This window comes from Meleagris gallopavo, chromosome 4 (assembly GCF_000146605.3).
Source record: "Meleagris gallopavo isolate NT-WF06-2002-E0010 breed Aviagen turkey brand Nicholas breeding stock chromosome 4, Turkey_5.1, whole genome shotgun sequence".
Lineage (NCBI taxonomy): Eukaryota > Metazoa > Chordata > Aves > Galliformes > Phasianidae > Meleagris > Meleagris gallopavo.
In genome coordinates, this window is record NC_015014.2 from 32,906,908 (window position 1) to 32,925,127 (window position 18,220).

Below are 18,220 nucleotides of genomic sequence, written 5' to 3' on the forward strand. Positions count from 1 at the left end.
ATGTTGAAGTGTCACCTGCAGGCTTTCTACAAATTCAGAATTTGAGTCTATCAGATACCTGCAGAGAAACAGAACCATTCAGACACATAAGTGAGGAAAGAAGATTGAAAAAATAAAGTGAGAGAAATATGAGGCTATTTCCACTGTGGACCCCAAAGACAAGGATGTGCAGCCAGTTGTGCAGAAGTGGATCATAGCTCACAGAGACAGCATCCAGCTGCCCTGGGCCTTTGCCATTCATCATGTTCATTGCAGATGAGGAATCTGATAGTGCAGGCCTAACAAATCCTTAAGCAACAGGAGAGCAGCTTTCCCCTTCTGTCTAGCTTTCTTTCAAACCCAGCTGATGCACTGAGAACCCTCTGCCCAGAAGTACAGACTTCTATTACTTGCTTTTCCTTGAAATGTCTCTCTCACGCCCTTATTCTTAAAAGGGATCTTGATCCATATCAATATTCTCATGGAAGACAACATCATCCACATCAGTGCCTGGTGTACTCCTCTAGTACGACAAACAACATCAAGTAGTCTGACATTTCTTTTGTCTGAGCAAAAAATACTTAAAACTACTCCCTTTGAGCTTTAATGTAAAATATAATTTCAGATGCTTGGAGTTTTATTTTTAATTAAGCATTAAAGTATATGATCAAGGTAACATCAAAGCAATAAATGCTGTTTAAAATGTTTCCAAAGAGAATTATTTGAATGCATGGTTTTGCTGTAAGCTTTGGCATGAAACTTTTCTCTATTTCTCTCTTTATTAAGCAGCAACTCTAGGTAATTGACCACTACGTATTAATGACCTGTGCCTCCTCAAGGAGAATTTCATGAAAGTTGATTTGAAGAAGGTCTCAGAGTTCACCACTCTCATCAACAATACCAGAACTGCCATACTGTTTATTACAAACAGCTTGGAACTGTTATTATACATGGTAATAAAAGGAAAAGACTCCAAACTAAGAGAAAGAGCATGCTAAAGAAGAATTGGTGTACGGTTCATCTAATGCAAACACTTAAAACCACAACACAAAAACTAGAAATGTTCAAAGAAACTGGATGTAGAAATTGAATGTAGAAATCAAATTGGGCTAGCTTCAGTCCAACCTGTGCTGAACTTCTGCCTTGCTGTTTGTGAAAACGTGTTGTCCTCTAGCACAGATTGAGAGCCATTCTTCCAAAGGATCTGCCCATATGCTAAGCAGCCTAGCAGCCATCAAAAGTCACTGGCTGACAGCTGAGCACTAATTCAAATTTTCTGAAGGCTCAACTTCTCTTTTCAGAGAAGCTTCCTTAGCAGTTGGAAACCATTCAAGAAATACCAGGAATATATATATATATATATAAAATTTAATTATTTTTCAGTGTTTTTTTAGTGTTTCAAAAATCAAATGACGTGAACTTCATTAGTCAGCAAATTGACAGTTGGTGAAAAATCATCTTTGGCCTGGAGATGGTCACGCTGATTCCATTAAAAGTTGCTGATATACTGATGGAGAGGCTTAGGATCAAGTGGCACAGTTTAACGATGCGTAGCTCTGTTCTCTTCTGCAACACAAAATCCTCCATATGAAAGGACATGAAGAAATAAAACCTGTTCCTTCTGGTCATTTGCACAGTGCCTCCAAAACCAGAAAAACATTTGGAGAAGGAAGTTGGCAGAAATCACTGTAGCATAGCCGTGCGTATAATCATACAATTTGTGAGCTACGATCCAGAGCAATAGTACAAAATTTGCCAATTCAGGCACACTGCATACTGCTGGGTTTTATTTATTCAGACTCAAAGCAGAGAGTTTCCATACATGCACGGTTGAAAAGCGATCCCATCCTGATTTACAAGATGCATGACCCTTCTGTCATGAAACCTCCCATTTGTTTATGGTCTGGATTGGGTGTGGATTTTTCTCTTATATTGGTATTGGTTTTGTTTTGTTGTTTTTTTTTTCCAATAACAAGAAAAAGAAAATGCATTTTAAATACGATCAGAATAAGCTTGAAAGATTAACTGCACAAAAGATAAAACCTACAGGCCACAACACGAGATAAGCTTATGTGCACTTTGTTATGACAGAAGTTCACAATAGTTTTTAAACAGCAAGAGCAACATCTGGTATCCCTGAAGGTAAGGAGTATGGGTAATTTTTCTAACCAGTGCTTAAATTTATCTGGGGGCTTCTTTTTTTTTTTTTACCACCTGAAAATACTAGGGCAATGACTTTCAACTCATAGGGAATCCTTGTTCTTTCTCTCTCTCTGTTTATATATAAGTACATCATATATGTATATACATATAACAGTTTTGACATCAACTAAGTTATGAATTATGCTTGTTGAGCCAGATAGACACGGCTCCAGATTTCTTCAGCAACACGGGTTTGTTTCCTCCTCTCTTACAATATTTCCACCATAACCACACACGAATGTTTTGGGCTCTAACACATACTAAAATGTGTTAACTATGGAGTGCAATTTCTATTTTTCAAAAAATCCTAAGAATTAGAGAATTTCTATCACCTCATACAGGTTATACTCCGTAATATTTAATGCAGTCTCTTCTTTGCCATGTCCAAAGTAGAAACAGTTCAACAGACATGAAAACATCAGTCACATATTTAATTTCAAATTAAGTGTTTAGAAACTGTGAGGCACAAAAGAAAAAAAAAGACAAACTTCATGTCAATTCTTAGCAGTTCTCAGTCACTCAGACCAAGCTCACTTGCCTGCATTCAGACACTGGCACCTGAGTTAGGCATTTATAGTAACTGATCTGGATAGGCAGACATCAACCTGCAGATGTGTTCCACCTAGCTCTGATGTGCTGACTTCTCACCAGGCCGCTGGAGCAACGTGAACAGCCAGCGCTGAGGAACATGGCTTGATCCCAGCCACCACCAGTACAGCTTTCACAGAGTCAGATTCTATATTCTGGCTAGTTTAGTTTCCAGCTCCCCAGCTTCATGATGATGTAAGTGAGCAACCTGCTATCACAACACTAACTGATTTGGAAGGAACTCAGAAATCCGTTACTTTGCATGTTAAGCTGCACCACAGAAAAATATTTGCTTACAAAACAGAGTTTATTTTCTTGACAAGAATAAAGCCTGCTTCTTCTCTTCAGTGCTGTTCGATGACTTAACCTGCACCACTCTGATTCGCAGCAGCCCACAAGCCCCCGGCCCAGCACGCTCACCATTTTAAACACTTCCTCTTCCCCTGCCCAGCATACCAAAGCACACTAGAAAAACTCATCGGCAAGATTTACGGTGTGGTGTCTTAAAAATTTCAAATTAGACAGGCTTCTGTAGGCTCCAAAATATCTCAGGGAGAAGGCTGGCAACAGACTGTGAACTGCAGCCTTTGCAATTACAGTTCTAATAGAAGAGGGGGAAGGAAACAGAGACAGAAGATAATCTCTGAATCATTTTCTGTCTGCACATTCTCTGTTGGAAAGCTTATGGTAAGAATGGATGAATGTCTTATTTTTTGTTGGGTAAAACATGCAGATAGCCTGAGGATCAGAAGTCTTCATTAATGTACCTCAAATTGCTATCCTTTGTGGAAAATGTTAAACATCAGAAAATTTTCTTAATATACTTTGTTTCATTATCAGACAATTAACTGGCATGGTACTATAAATGCGTTACTACAAATCTTTTGTAAGTTTTATCAAATGTTTGCCAGAGTTTCCCATAAAACCACAAGGCTTCTTCATTTTTAAATGTGTTGCTCAGCTAGTCACAGCCACCCAGCTTTATTTCATCCTTTGGCTCACTGAAATCCCTGTCAGAAGGCAAACTATCTTCCCAAATTCAGTGACAGTTCTTCACAAAGCACAGCACTCAGCCTTTCCAAGCCTCATTAATCTGTTTGAACTTCCCCAGCCAAGAGCTGAAGGGAAAAGCAGAGGAAACTTCAATTGGAAAATATTTTGACGTAATTGACCCAGACGACAAACTAAACTTAAGCACATGTCAAGCACAGGGAATGGTACAAAAGCATCTGCGGGGCAATACAGGAAGTTAAATCAAGCCAAGGTGAAATCAGCCCTCTGAGAACACTGTATATTTTTGTAATTACTGCTAATTGAGAAAAGAAAAAAATGCCTTCAGTCCAAGCTCTTAAGTAACAGGAAAAAAAAAAAGTATATGTCGGGAATGTTTTCTAACCTTCTATTTGTTTTCTCCTCTAGCACAGTTGGAGCTCCTAACAACAAAACTAACATTTTACAGCAATGTAATACATATGTATTGCCTGCACCATTGATTTGCCTGGCATTAACTACTTACCATCACAGGTTTTTTTGGTTGTTGTTTTTGGTTTTAAAGATTGTTTCCATGTATCAACAAATTTATAACGATCATTGTGTCTCACTCAGAGCTGAATTCTAAGGGGTTTAACTTTTGGAAATCTAAGTTTTCTGAAAGGTTAGGCTGTTTGTTTTTTTCTTTTTTGGCAGTATCACTACATGTTTTCACTTTAATTTTGATTTTAAAGAAAAAATATATTAAGAAGCACTGAGCGCAAGAGGAAAAATGATGCTTCTAAAACCATTACAGGCACATAGAAGTTCTTAGTATTGATTTAGTAAACTGAAGTAATCTGCATGTTGCACAGAAACACTCAGAACCCTTGTTGACACAACACAGACCAAAGCCTTCTGAATTCAGCAGGGAGTCTCCCTCTGACTTTAGCCAGCTGAGTAGTGCATGATGCCATCAACAATATGCACCCCCTCTGGATACACTGCATCCTGGGCTCATGGACAACTCAAGAGGCAAAAGGATTTCCCAATCCCTGTGGCCCTTTTGGAACCACCTGGTGCTGCAGATGAAGCCTATCAGCTTTACAATATAAGAGGAAACGTCAGTGTTCATTTTGAAATAGGCAAAAAACAAAAGGCACAATTGCTTTCTTGGTAGCAAAGTTAATTACATAGATACCATAACAACAGAGAGATAAAAACACAGTTTTTCTACAAGGTACTTCCCAGAAAACCAAGGGAAAACCCGTGAAGAAAAGTAATATTCACTAGATTCTTAACACAATACAATGATATAAGAGTTCCTAAAATATAAAAATAAAAAAATCCAAGAGGGCAGGCACAGCAGACCCAAACAAATCAAGGTGTGAGACAAATGCAGATAAAATTATCCTCATTTCCCAATCTTTGAAAAAAAGCAAGATATCAAAGTTTCCTCCAAAAATGTCCTTACAATATCACTTTGAAATCGTAGTGGTCTAATCAACAGACATCTCAAAAAAGCAGTTAGTCAAAACTGAATCTAAACACGGGAACTGTTAAATTAGGACAGAGAAATAATCACCATGTAAACAGACAAAAGAGAAGGAGGGGGGAGAAATCACAGAAACAATGCAGTAATGTTCAATTTCAGAAAATTAGATCTCATCTAAAGCAAAAACGTTACAGAAGGAGCAGTATATAACAGAAGGGTGTCAGCATCCTAGCAGAAGTTGAAAATCACATCCCCCATCCTAATAAGGTTTATAGGTGTAATATCTGTATAGAATTTTCCCATTGGTAGAAGAAATGCATAAAATATATTTCAGGAAAAAAATACAAGCTTTGGGGACTGTGCAAAAGGAGCACGAAGAAAGCACAAGAGCACATAGAAGACTAAGAGAAGTAAGAATTCAACCTGATCAGAAAATACTAATAAAACCAAGACTGATGTTCAATCACTAAGGAATGAAAAAATTATCCTAATTCACTCCTTCACCCAGTCATCTACCTGTGTATATCCATAACTACAAAACACTAACAGCACTCCTAGAAGTTGAGCAGAATTCAACTGTCTTTTGGTAAGAGGTTTTGAGGAAAAAAATATATCAAGATGAACACTAAAACCCTGGGAAGCCTCAATGCTATAAGAGATTTAGAAGAGAGGTGATAGGAAGTAACAGAAAGAGTCATTCCCTGGGAAACAGTAGAAAACTTCCTCCGAAGTAAATTTAGCTGATATATTGTACGCAAGACAAAGAAAGACAGTCAGTGAAGGAATAAAAATAAACAATTCCCCTTAGGAATTGTAAAAACAAACAAGCAAAGCAACCGCTTTTCTCTGGAAAAGCGAAAGGTCACCAATCTTGATGAAAATACAGCTATAAAAAGTTTTGGAAAAGTATCAAAGAACATGTTTACAAAAGGGCACATTCATTGTAATACTAACCATTCAAACTTCACAATAGATTTCAGGAGAGAACAGGATGTAACGTCAAACATCTGTTATCACATTATTTTCTTCAGCTCCTCTGCCCAGAAATTACATCTAGACTTCACCTAGCTTCCAGACCATGTTAGAGACAAGTCAGACATGCACTTGAGGCCACGCCATGTGATCACGTCTAATAAGGCACTGTGACAGCCAGTCACTCCAAAGACACTCGGAAACATTACGTTTTAGGAGACGACATATAGCCCAGATTAAGTACTTAATCTAACAGAGGCAGCTAGCCAAATCAGAGAGACACTGCACATATACATCTGGACAATAGCACAGAGTCCTCCTGGACCAGGAGATGCCTGCTGCATTCCAGTGTGCTCACTTCTGGAAAGAGACGGACTCACCGCACCTGCGTGCCTTGAATGTGGTAGGGCCATCTTCCAAAAACCACAGGTCCAACTAAGAACCATGCATAACGTATCCAGTTCCCTGTCAGGTTTCAGGCACGGGGAAGAGAGGTGGCACCCTGCCACGGCCCCATCCATCATCAAAGCAACGCCTCCTGCCCACGGTCTGTTCCTGGGAAGGGCCCAAGAACCTTAACCCTCTGAACTATGCTGCAGGAGCACACGTATCCTACCGGCTGTACCGCAGACACTTTTCATCAAGGTCACTCATTTGGAGCAGGACCTAGGAAGGAACGCAGGTCTGAGAAGTAAATTATCACAAAACACTCTTCCATTTCAAAAATGCTGATATCAGTTACAGCAACAAAGATTTGAGATGTAACAAAGGGAAAATTAACAGAATTATAAGAAAAACTATTTTGCTCAAAAAAAAAAAAATTGTATTAATCTACTCTGGATTTATTGCAGGAACACATTCAGTGGAAATGAATTCAAGCCTGTTTGCTTTAAGAAGTGCTACAGACAGTGATGTTTAACACATTTAGTACATGATGGATGTTGCCTTTTCTGTCCAGGAAGAAACGTGAAGTTAGGGAAAGTGGGCTACATTCCCTTCCTGGAGACAACCTATCCAAGGCTGGACACACTCCAGAGATGTGCCTCTTAAAACATCTGTACATTGAATATTTGACCACTTCCAGGCTAAAGGATTAAGTCGACAGAGAATAAAAGGCATTTCCCCAAGGTAGCCCCTTCTGCTGCAGCTTGGATGAGGCTGGGGGGTTACACCCTTAGAATTACACCCTGAAGAAACGCCACATTACTGTATTAAAAGCATTTCATGTCGTGCACCTTAAGATACCTCACACTCAGCCCAAGCCATTCTTTATGATGATACAGCTCCAGCAGGCATTTCAGTGATGCAGTAAGATTGATGAATGAACAAGTGACATCAACATCGATTTTTAATTGTTTGGGGAGGGCGTTATTCGTTTTTTGTTTTTCCAAATTGAAACTTTTATTTCCCTTCCTTTCAGGCATCAGTGCATTGGGCAAAACAATGAAAGAATGTTGTCTTAAGAAGCACAGGAAGAAAAGGTTACCTTGTACCAGTAACTCTGAAGTACAAAGACCGACTTTGTCTTCATGGAAGGCAGGAAAGCCAGCATTTCTTAAGGGCTGAGGTTTCCGAGACCCTTCTTGATGGTGTGACCGTGACCCAGAGGCCTGTCTGCAGCACCAGGAGGCACATGCAGCAATGGGCTGCAGGGTCAGTGCAACCAGTTCTGCTTCCAGAGCTCCGCTGGCAGTGTGGCTGAAAGGTCAGACACAGGAGGGAGCTCTGCAGGGGCTAGTGATGCCAAACATTTTGTGAGTGAAGGGATGCTCAACAGAGAAGAATATGTGATCATACTGTTGAGGAGATACTTTTGAAAGAAAAATACTTAAACAAATGTTTTTCCTTGCACTTCATTAACATTCTTACACAGCTGCAAGACTACTCCATGTGGAATCACAGTATCTTTTTTCCTCTCTATGCATTGAAGCTCCATATTATTATTTAATAACTTCCATTCATGCATTTTCCATACAACCCCCAGTAATCAATTACACTGTTTCACAGGCAATTTCTCTGTGCTTCTTAATGCTGAGAGAACAGCCCACTGATCCAAGAGCAGTCCAGATTGAAAGTTTGCAAAATTTGTCCTAAGTCATGATGAAATAGAATGACTTTCCCTGAAAACAACTGGGCACGAGAAACTTGTAAGAAAACGTGGGTAGTATGACAAAGAAAGTGATTTTATTGAGGAATAAGAATGAACATAAGAGATGAGACAATAATATCTCTAAGCAAGCAAGTAAATATTACAGTGAGAATAGCTACCCGCTGTCCAGATTTGCATTGTTGAAGAATTTCATTGTTTCCATGAAAAAAACTTTTACAATAAAATAATGCTAATAATTAAGATTTTTCACTAGAATAAAAAAAGCATTTAAATGCTTTTGTGTAGTTCGCTATTCAACCTTATTTCTATGCTTTGAGAAAGAGAGAGAGAGAGAGAAAGAGGCACAAGCATCTAAGAAAGCAGTAGTCTTCTTCACAAGACAATACAAATGCTAAGAAATGCAAAGAGCCACTGGATTTTACCATTGGAAATTGATAAATTGTTGTTAGCTAAGAGTTAAGAAACTCTAAGAATGAATGGCCTACCTTCACTGCCAAGAAGTTGAGGCCACTTTCATGAGCCAAAGCTTTCGCTATCATTGTTTTTGAGCATCCAGGAGGTCCATAAAGCAGCACACCTTTTGGAGGCTGAATCCCCATTCGGATGAAGGAGTCGGGATGCTTGAGAGGCCATTCAACTGCCTGCTTCAATTTCAGCTTGACATCTTCTAATCCTCCTATGTCGGACCAAGATATCTGCAAAACAGACCAATTTTATTATTATAAAAATTAAAAAATGACAGCATGACCATCTAGGCAATAACACTTTCTGTTATCAGGAGTCACAACTCAGCTCTCTCTTTCACTCCACTGATGCAGAAATTCTAAATTTGGTGTCTTCCTTGAATATTTAAATGAAGACTGCATGACCCCAAGAACGTTCTACTTAGTGCTGCTCTGGTCCTGGGTGTTTGACTTCAGTAAGCTCAACTTTTGAGCAGGGTTCGTCCAGTTGCCAGCACCATCACTCCTATCTATGACAGGAGTACTGCAGTCTTGACTAGAAGCTGAAAAATAAACAATCCAGCAAACAAATATCTATGAAAATAAAAAAATATTATTCAAACTCAGTTAGTAGTCAAATTTGCTTTGTTAAATACACAAGATAGGCTTGTCATAGATAATCAATATGTCCTTCCCGAAACAGCAGACAGATCTAAAACATGCTACACATCTCCAGCTCAACACAAGCCTGAGAATTTTACTCACACCCTCCACTCATTCTTTGTTCTGTCACCATCCATTCCCATCCACCTTAAATATTAAACACGTCAAGACACACCTAAATCAAATGATCTTCTGTCTTAAAATGCTCTTCAAAAAATTTACTAGACATAAATCACCATTCAATTTCAAGCTAAACTTGAAAGACAAGCAGAACATCACCAAGAGGCAATGGATCACCTTTCTCTGTTGTCACTCCTGGCTCATCCCTATTTCCCTGATACCAGAACACAAGAAACTAGAAGTGGAAAGTCCCTAAACCGGGCAATTCAGTCTATTAATAAGAGAAAGAAAAGGATCATTTGTTAGTGGTGTAAGGGCTTTTGTCTAAGTACAAACATCTGCAAACCAATAAAATGTCTCCCCAGTTGTTAGTCATTAACATACATGAAAATTACAAGGATTAAAGAAGAGTAAAAGATCAACACACATGGGTCAACTCCTCAGAAGTATTCCAAGAGTAAGGGTTAACTGGAAGAGCTGATCTGCTGCCAGCAGAACACGTCTCACAGCAGGAATATGCAGCAGGTGCTCTAGAAAAAATTAGTTTTTTCTTAGAAACCAATGGCTTCTGTTTCTCAAATAAATAATTACTTTATAGGCTTGATAAAGAATGAAATACGTAGAACTGACAGTCACTGCCCACTAAGAAAGGTCTGAGGGCAGGGGGCTGCCAAAGATTCTATTCCTTTATTGGGGCAGGAAAAGACTTAAAACAGAAAAGGAACAAATTCAGTGAAGGTCAGAGCAAAGAGAAGACTAAGTAAGACCCAGCAGAGTAACCAAGTAGCAGCGAGGAAAGAATTTTAGTGGGAGCATTACCAAAGTGGCAGGACTGTTCTGGTAACTCAAAAGCCAACTTCTGCAACCTGGCAATATTCCTTTTTGAGGCACTTTTTCAATGTAGTAATGTAAAAACAAACAAACAAACAAACAAAGAACAACAACAAAAACACGACAAAACACTTTTTTCTGTTGCTGTTCCATAATACCAGCAAGACTAGCCACACAATCAAATTAAAGAATGGCAGCAAATAAATGGAAATGGGCTGCACAAAAAGGTCTTTAGTTTTTACAATTGGACTAGATGATCTTAGTGGTCTTTTCCAACCTTAATGATTCTGTGATTCTATGAAATGAAAGCATTTGTCTTAATTCAGTAAAAATAGTAAAGTGAGAAACTCCACAATGGTGTAGAAGTGAAGAGGGAAAGAGGAGCTCAAATTCATACCATCTAGCTTTGACTTGCGTACCTTGGGCTCCCAACAAAGTCTAAAGAGAGAGACCTTCACAGAGTGACCCAGCTGAAGGATGAACACTTCCAGAGACATGTAGTCTCTCACTCAGCTTCTCCCTCTTTCATTTGGATGGAGCAGATACAGTGACAAGATGACTGAGTTAGGCACATAATGCCTAAAGGTTGAAAGACTCCTTCATTCCTGCCTAAACTGTCACAATAAGAGATGGAAACGCACCTCTAGATTTTTAATTACCATAAAAAAGACATACAAGTTTTAAGAAAGCAAAGACATGCATCAAACACCTTACTTCCATATACACAAACAACCTCTTTTAGCTCAAATTTCATGGCTGATTCCCATTTTCAGTATGAGTGCTCCCTCACATCTGCCAGTGCATGGTTTTGTAATGTCCTCCTTGCGAGGCAAAGAGATTTTGACAAACACAAAGGAAGAACCTTAACATTAATTAAGCCATCAGGAATTTCCCAACTTTTAGCAACAGTAGGCAAACCCACTAGTGGTACTTGCACACACAGAAAAAGCCAGGGAGAAAACACAAGCATGTTCTCTTACCCCCTCTTAAATACACACTATCGCATAGATTGCATTACTTAAATGGATTTAGGACCTGCTATATAACATCTATCATTACCAGTGATGGAAATTATAAAGACGGTGAAGTGGGTCCTCTCTACACGTTGAAAAATCTGGAGACTTGTTCTGATTTTGCTTACATTTTAAAAACAGAAAGGGATAAGTGAGGCAGGACATACAAACTGGGACACTAAAGGTGAGCTTGCAAAGTACGAGTTAAAAACCAAACAAACTAACAAAGAAGTTAACCAGGCATAATTTCAGCCAATTTAATCAGGTGAAATTCAAACAGCAATGGTGTTAAAAGCAAAAGCTACTAATAACATACTACCTTCACATTCTGGACAAGTCTTTCACAAAATATATTTCTTATTCACTCGTCAGAAGGAGATAGGTAAGTGAGGGAAAAACCACCACAGTCCACCAACACTAATACACTCAGAACTAAGGATTCATTTACATTCACAAAAGTTAGTATACACTTAGCAGAATTAGGAGGATTGCTTTTGCAAACCATCCTCAGGAATTTCCTGACAGCAATTAACATACATTACAGTACACACAGCAGAATGCCTAGCTGCACATCCTAACCTGCACATGGACTGAAGGGAAAAGCCTTGCAACACAGCAATTAAGTGTGATATTCTGTCACTGTGGAAGTGGTGGAAAAGATTAGCCTTAGGGCTGAGCTTACGCATCTGGAGACAGCCACAGAGACAGACAGTGCTCTGCTTCAGTGCATAAGGCACCAAGATTTCATTACTGCCATAATCTTTAGCTCTCCCCAGGTCAACAGTGCTCAAATATGATGCAGAACAGCAACTCCCCAGAGGTTGTGTGCAGCAGCAATAAAGAAATAAAACAGGCGTGCAAAGGATGTCTCTTCCAGAACCTTTTGTCTACAATGACACAAATCTGAGTGTTGAATTACAGTAAAGGGAATGAGGCAGGCAAGCAAAATCCACAGCATTCCCAAATATTTCTGAAAAACCCACAGGAGAGGGAAGAACTGCAACTACAGTGCAACTTTCCAAACAGCTGAAGTATTAACTTCCTGATTTATAACGTGCATCCCCTTTCTCCTAAATTCCTGCTGCAAAAAACCTTCTAACAAGGTTGTGACACGTAGCAAAGTTCAAGAAAGGTTCTGAATAAATTGAAACTGAGAAACCATGTGGAAGCAGGCAGACAAGTCTTTTGCTTTGGTCCCAGCAAGGCACGCAGCACTCTGGGCAGAAGCAGAAGGAAAAGAGAATGCTACAAGGCAGAGCACAAAAATTAACACATGGTAGAATCAGTCTTAGAAACAAAGGGCAAAATGAAGCTCACAGTGAATCAGCTGAAGTGAGTTAATAAAAGAAATTCATATTGATCTTGCCATAAAGCACTTTCAAGAAGCACAGAGCAAAGCATTCTATAACAGTTATCAAACATCCTCTAACACCAAGAAGTGACTTACATAAGGCCACCCAAACAACACAGTTCTATTACATATTCTTATTCTTTATTACTCTGCATATACACATAACTTTTTCCAGATCTTAAGTAAAAGGTTGCAAGAGAACAATTTAGCTTAGTAGCCTTTTAAGCAGCCAAGCAGTTAACACGCCATTCTAAGACCTAGGAAGTGAAGGCTGATTCAAAAATTACATTTTCATTACAGCCTACTTACAAGTCCACTGATTTCAGAGAACAAGCACTGCAAAGTCTAAACAATTGGGAATTCATAACAAAATAAGTATCAGAGGTAACACCAGCCCCCAAAAACATAAATGGAAAAGGTCACTAGACTACGAGGGAAGAAGCATTTCAACTACATTCCTTTAATGGTGGCTTTATTTATAAATTACTTTGCACTCTGCTCATTCAACTTGCACATGGGTACTCCAAAACAGTTGAAAATGACAACCACTTTAGGAAAAAACAGAAAGTTAAAAATCAAAAAAGTCTCAATTAATTCAGCATGTGCATCAATGGATTTGCTTATAACCAAGTGCACAGCCCAAAAGGTCCATTCACACAAAGGGGGCTGCCGAGTGAGGAATATGTCTATAACTAACAGCAAAAAGATATCATTAATATTAACATCAGATTTCTATCTGCTATTTGGAAAACAAACAAACAAGCAAAAAAAAAACAACACAGCAGATCATTTATTTCATGTCTGAAGATATTTTAAAAAAGGATTTTGTAGATGACAAACAGCACTGATGTCGACTTTGAAACTTGAAGGAACGTAATACCTGATTTTCTAACAATATTACCTGTACAACTAACTGTCAACCTGGATAGCTCCTAGGAAAAGGAGAGTAGGCAAAGGAAAAACTATTCTTGCAGATGAGAAGAACATAATGCAGGATAATTTTACAAAATACGACGAACACGGTAGCCAGAAAAAAAAAGTTTCTTAAAGATAGCCGCTTTCCTATCTTGTTCATGCTTTCTTTTGCTTTTCTCCCCTCAGCATATATTTTGATAAAAATAAAACAAACAGAAGTACGGCAGCTCCTGTAGGCATGCATTACCGCAGAGCAGTTACATAGTGTACCACAGTACTGCATGTTAGCATCCAATTAGTAAAATGCTGAAAAGTTAAATGGTGCATGTCCATGAACAGAAGGTACTGGATTGAAATTAGGGCAATTAGTAAAGAGGAATAACTTACTCCAGAAATGAGGACAGGTTACAGTTCTGGATTCACACTACTTTGACTTTCGCAGACAGCTGTGCAAGGTATTTCCCAATATTTAGACAGCTTCAGAGCACAGACAGGTACCTTATGTTGATAGAAAGGCAGCTCCACAATCCAAAGTAGTGGTTAAACTCAACTCAAGCACCTCCTTCAGTAGCTTAATGTAGGACAACACACTTTCTGAATGCATCTGGCACATTTGGAGCCTAGCTTCCACTTTAGACTCACCGCAGGCACCAAGTAAGTGACATGAAATTCACCCTATATCTACACAGCATATTCACTATTTTGTAAAAATCAACATCCAGTAAGCACAAAAGGAACCTGCACTACATTATGCCTTCCTTTCAACAAAGGAATGAATTTCAGTAGCATTCCAGTGACTCAGCTGGCATTTAACAAAAATGTGACATCTGAGAAAGCCACCAGAAGGACGGTTTTGTGGATTACTAGAGCCTGAGTAGTAGGTTGACCTGGATTCAGACCACACTTTCTGCAGGACTTTGACTTATATATGTCTTAACTGTGCTGTTGAGCAGTAACTCCAAATGGGCTGATATGTCTACAAGGCACAAAGTAGTGATAATGATGTGAGCCCAAGAGACAGCAGCACAATAAGCAACAAGAGGATTAGCAGTTCTGGTTCTCAGCAGAACTAATTAGCTCTTGCGGATATTAATGCCTCTACACCATTTCCAGAAAAAGCTGTCTGGGGCCAACCCAGGCATTTCTACCTAGCACTCCACTGCACAGTGTGGACTCTTAACAAGCCAAGTGTGATATCCGACCTGGCTGCATGCAGCATCCTGTTCAAAGATTTTATTTCCCATTCCTATAGTATGGGAATAGGGGTCTGTAGCTGTGTAACCTAATTCCCTGATGACTCATAGTCATGCAGTAAGACATAAATGTTTTCTTCAGGAGGTTGGAGAGCTCCTGAGAAAGGCAAAACTGCTTGCAGAGTCAAAATGTAGTGCGATGAAATACAATGTTTTCTTTTGCTGAATCTTCTTAAACCAGATGAGATCCACAGACAAATTTACGTGTTACAGTAATTCAGTAGCAGACACAACGTAACTGAAAGGGTTGCGAGTGTGGTAATGATGACTGAATCTGGTACTGCCAAAAGAACTGCTTGTGTAATGACAGCACCTGATGGGTAAGAGACCACTTACCTACAGAGCCCGATTCTGCCCTCAAAGTTCTGTGATTTTTGAAGACATCCACGTTACAGTAGTAAGAACTGCATGTAGAGTTACTCAGCTGCTTTACACAAATCACAGCAATCACTCTCTCTTTGTTTCAATACACTTCGATTACAAATCAAAGTCTTGGTTTCTACTTACATTTGTGTCTGCTTTACAGAAGGCTTCAGCTTACACAGCTAATCAAGATCAGCTTTAAGCAGACATCTTAAGATTTTTACTCCGCTAATGTACTCAGAACATAAAAGTGCAGATCAGGAAATACGCTTCTACACTACCAGTTCTTTCCAAAGCATTACAAACTAAATAGGTTTTCAAAATTATAATTAATTAAATATGCAAACAAAAAGATGATGCACAGCATTTATTGGCAACTTGAGACTTCTGCTTTACAAACCAACTCTCTTTGGTAAGACTTTTCAGTGCATAGCTGTGACTCTTAATGCGGCTCTAACAATGTTGCTAGTGTACTGCAAAAAACAACTCACTTTTGGCACATCGACTGCCACCTCCCTCATGGCGCTGGGCCTGACATCCTTCATCCCCTGCAGGAAGTCATTGAAAGCAATCATCACTGACCCAGCCACCTCGGTGTCTGAGGGGTGAGCTCTCTTCCCCAGAGCTCTCCGCAGCGCATACAGACCTATTAAAAACAAAAAGCAGAAAAACATGTAGACTTCATCCTGTTTCTCACAAACATGAAGCGTACAATGGACAAACACACAGCAGCACTGGAAAGGAAATGACATTCAAAGGCATGTCCCAGCGCCGGGGCCTAACTAGGTCAAGGAACATGCAACACACTTCTGTGGAGAGAGGAAGAAAAAGGGGATTTTATGACTGCATATAAACAGAATATAAACTAGATTGCTTCCAAAAGACAGAACAAAACAGCCTTATCCCTGTGTTCCAAGAGATGAAGCTAGGAGGGCAAAAATATCCATACACTGCCCTAAAGACATTTTTAAACCACAAACTGGGAAGAGGGATAGATAACGAGTAATTGAGGCAAGTGTTAAATCAGTACTTGTAAGACGGCTGTAAAACTATCCATTTCTCTGTTGATTAGGATTCTCTTTTCCTTTTCCTTTTTCCTAACCCTGCTCTATGAATCTAAACAGTTCAGTGTGTGATATGTCAATGCACAACAAGTATAATCCTGAGTGTAGGCATACAGCCACGTACACACTCCACACACACACACACAGATATGTAGGATAACCTGTCACGTGCTAGTAAAAAAAAATCGAGGCAGCCACTACAGCACCAGTTAGTCTTGCATGACCATAAAAAGGCAAACATTTGTTAAATCTTTTCTATATTTAACCAAACAAAACATCAATTAACACTACGTGAAAGCACAATAAATGGGATAAGCTGTTTCTGAAAATAGACGCGGTGTTAACTTTCAGCAGATTATTGTCTTTACTCTACGGAGGAATGGTAGATGGGGACACACAAAGTTTCTGACAATGACAGGAATTCTGCATTTCCTACAATATATACAGCGTGTGAAGAGATATAATACCTCCCCTGTGCACCAGTACAGCTGGTGTCTCTCCATTAACTGCCAATTATGACAGAGCCATAGCACCTGCATTTAATACCCCAGCTCTTAATACAATAATGAAAAAAAGTTTGTAATTCAGGTTTCCCCTTGTGCAGAACATCCAGAACTAATAAGATATATAAATAAAAACATTCCACAAGGCTGAGGAGAAAATGAAAATCTGGTCACCAGAGGACACATATAAAATACAACTGACTCATTTTAATAAGCCAGACAATTTTCATGGTTCTTCCTCCCCCTTTCTTCCTTCCTCCAGAACAGTTCATTTCAAGCAAATGAAAAACTTGAGTGAGGAGACAACCCTGCAGAATTAAAATTTGCATTCAAGCAAATAACAAATGGGGTGAGTTATTCTAGAGGCACTGCAGTAAATGCTCAGAGGTGAAAGCAAGTACTGGAGGTCAAGTCCTACATATTATTTTGGGTAAAGTCAACTCCTATGGCACGCTCACCCTAAAATGAAAGAATAAATAAAATATTAGGAAATTAAGGCTTGGAGAAGGCAGCTCCGTTTTTCCTTTTTGTACATAACTGTTCCATCAGTTATTCTCATATAGCACAAATTTTAATCTTGCCATGGCTATCTTTTTTTCCATTACGTAAGGAATTCCTAAAATAAATGACTTCACTTCAAAGTGGAGAGAGAACACCACATAAAAAGGCCCCAAGAGAAGGGTCTTCATGACAGTGCCTATCTGTGCTGCTGGAGCACAAGAGTGAAACTGCGGTCACTGGCAGTGGGTCTGAGATGCCACAGCCTTGATCCAGAACAGGAATAGTGAAGTCACAGCTCTCCACACAAAGCCTGAATTCATTTCAGCACGTGCATGCACACACCATTGCACAGGTCAGCATTTAATTGAAACAATGTTTTACATTAAAACAATAATAAAAAACAGATTGAAAAAGAAAGCATGATTCTTCCTGTTTCCTCCTGTTATCATAATCATTCTTTCCTGCACTTCAGACTGACCCCTAACCAGAGGGGGGGGGGGAGAAAAAAAGCCTTAAGAACAGAAGGATACAGTCAGCAGCCTGCCTGAGGGAGAAAAAACACATCTTTGTCTGGAGACACCGAGAGACACATGTAACATAGAGAAACATGGGGCAGGGCGCACAATGGGCTGCTGGGAGCAGGGCACAGGCAAGGGAAGTAAAACACCACAGCAAACATGAGCTCTTCACTGCTGAAGATGGAGATGAAGATTCAGACAGTGTGAGGGGTGGTAGAGGTGGTCAGCGGATCCCTACTGCGGGGAAAGGGACGTGTCTGGTCCCCAGGGCTCTGCTGTGCCGAGCAGGAGTGCAGCTCAGAGGGCAGTGACTGCAACTGTGAGCAATGCTGATCCTCAGGGGAGTATAAATGGAAAATCCCAGTTA

At 39.5% G+C, this 18,220-nt stretch overlaps 1 protein-coding gene across 1 annotated transcript in view; it reads right to left on the minus strand.

Annotated features, from left to right (window-relative positions):
- Positions 1–18,220, minus strand: part of SPATA5 (spermatogenesis associated 5) — a gene marked incomplete at its 5' end in the record, with an annotated part of 182,713 nt that overhangs the window by 143,386 nt on the left and 21,107 nt on the right. The window contains 2 exons of the mRNA XM_010710091.2: positions 8,801–9,010; positions 15,759–15,913. Coding sequence (XP_010708393.2) covers positions 8,801–9,010; positions 15,759–15,913 — 365 coding nt within the window. The remainder of the gene's footprint in view (positions 1–8,800; positions 9,011–15,758; positions 15,914–18,220) is intronic.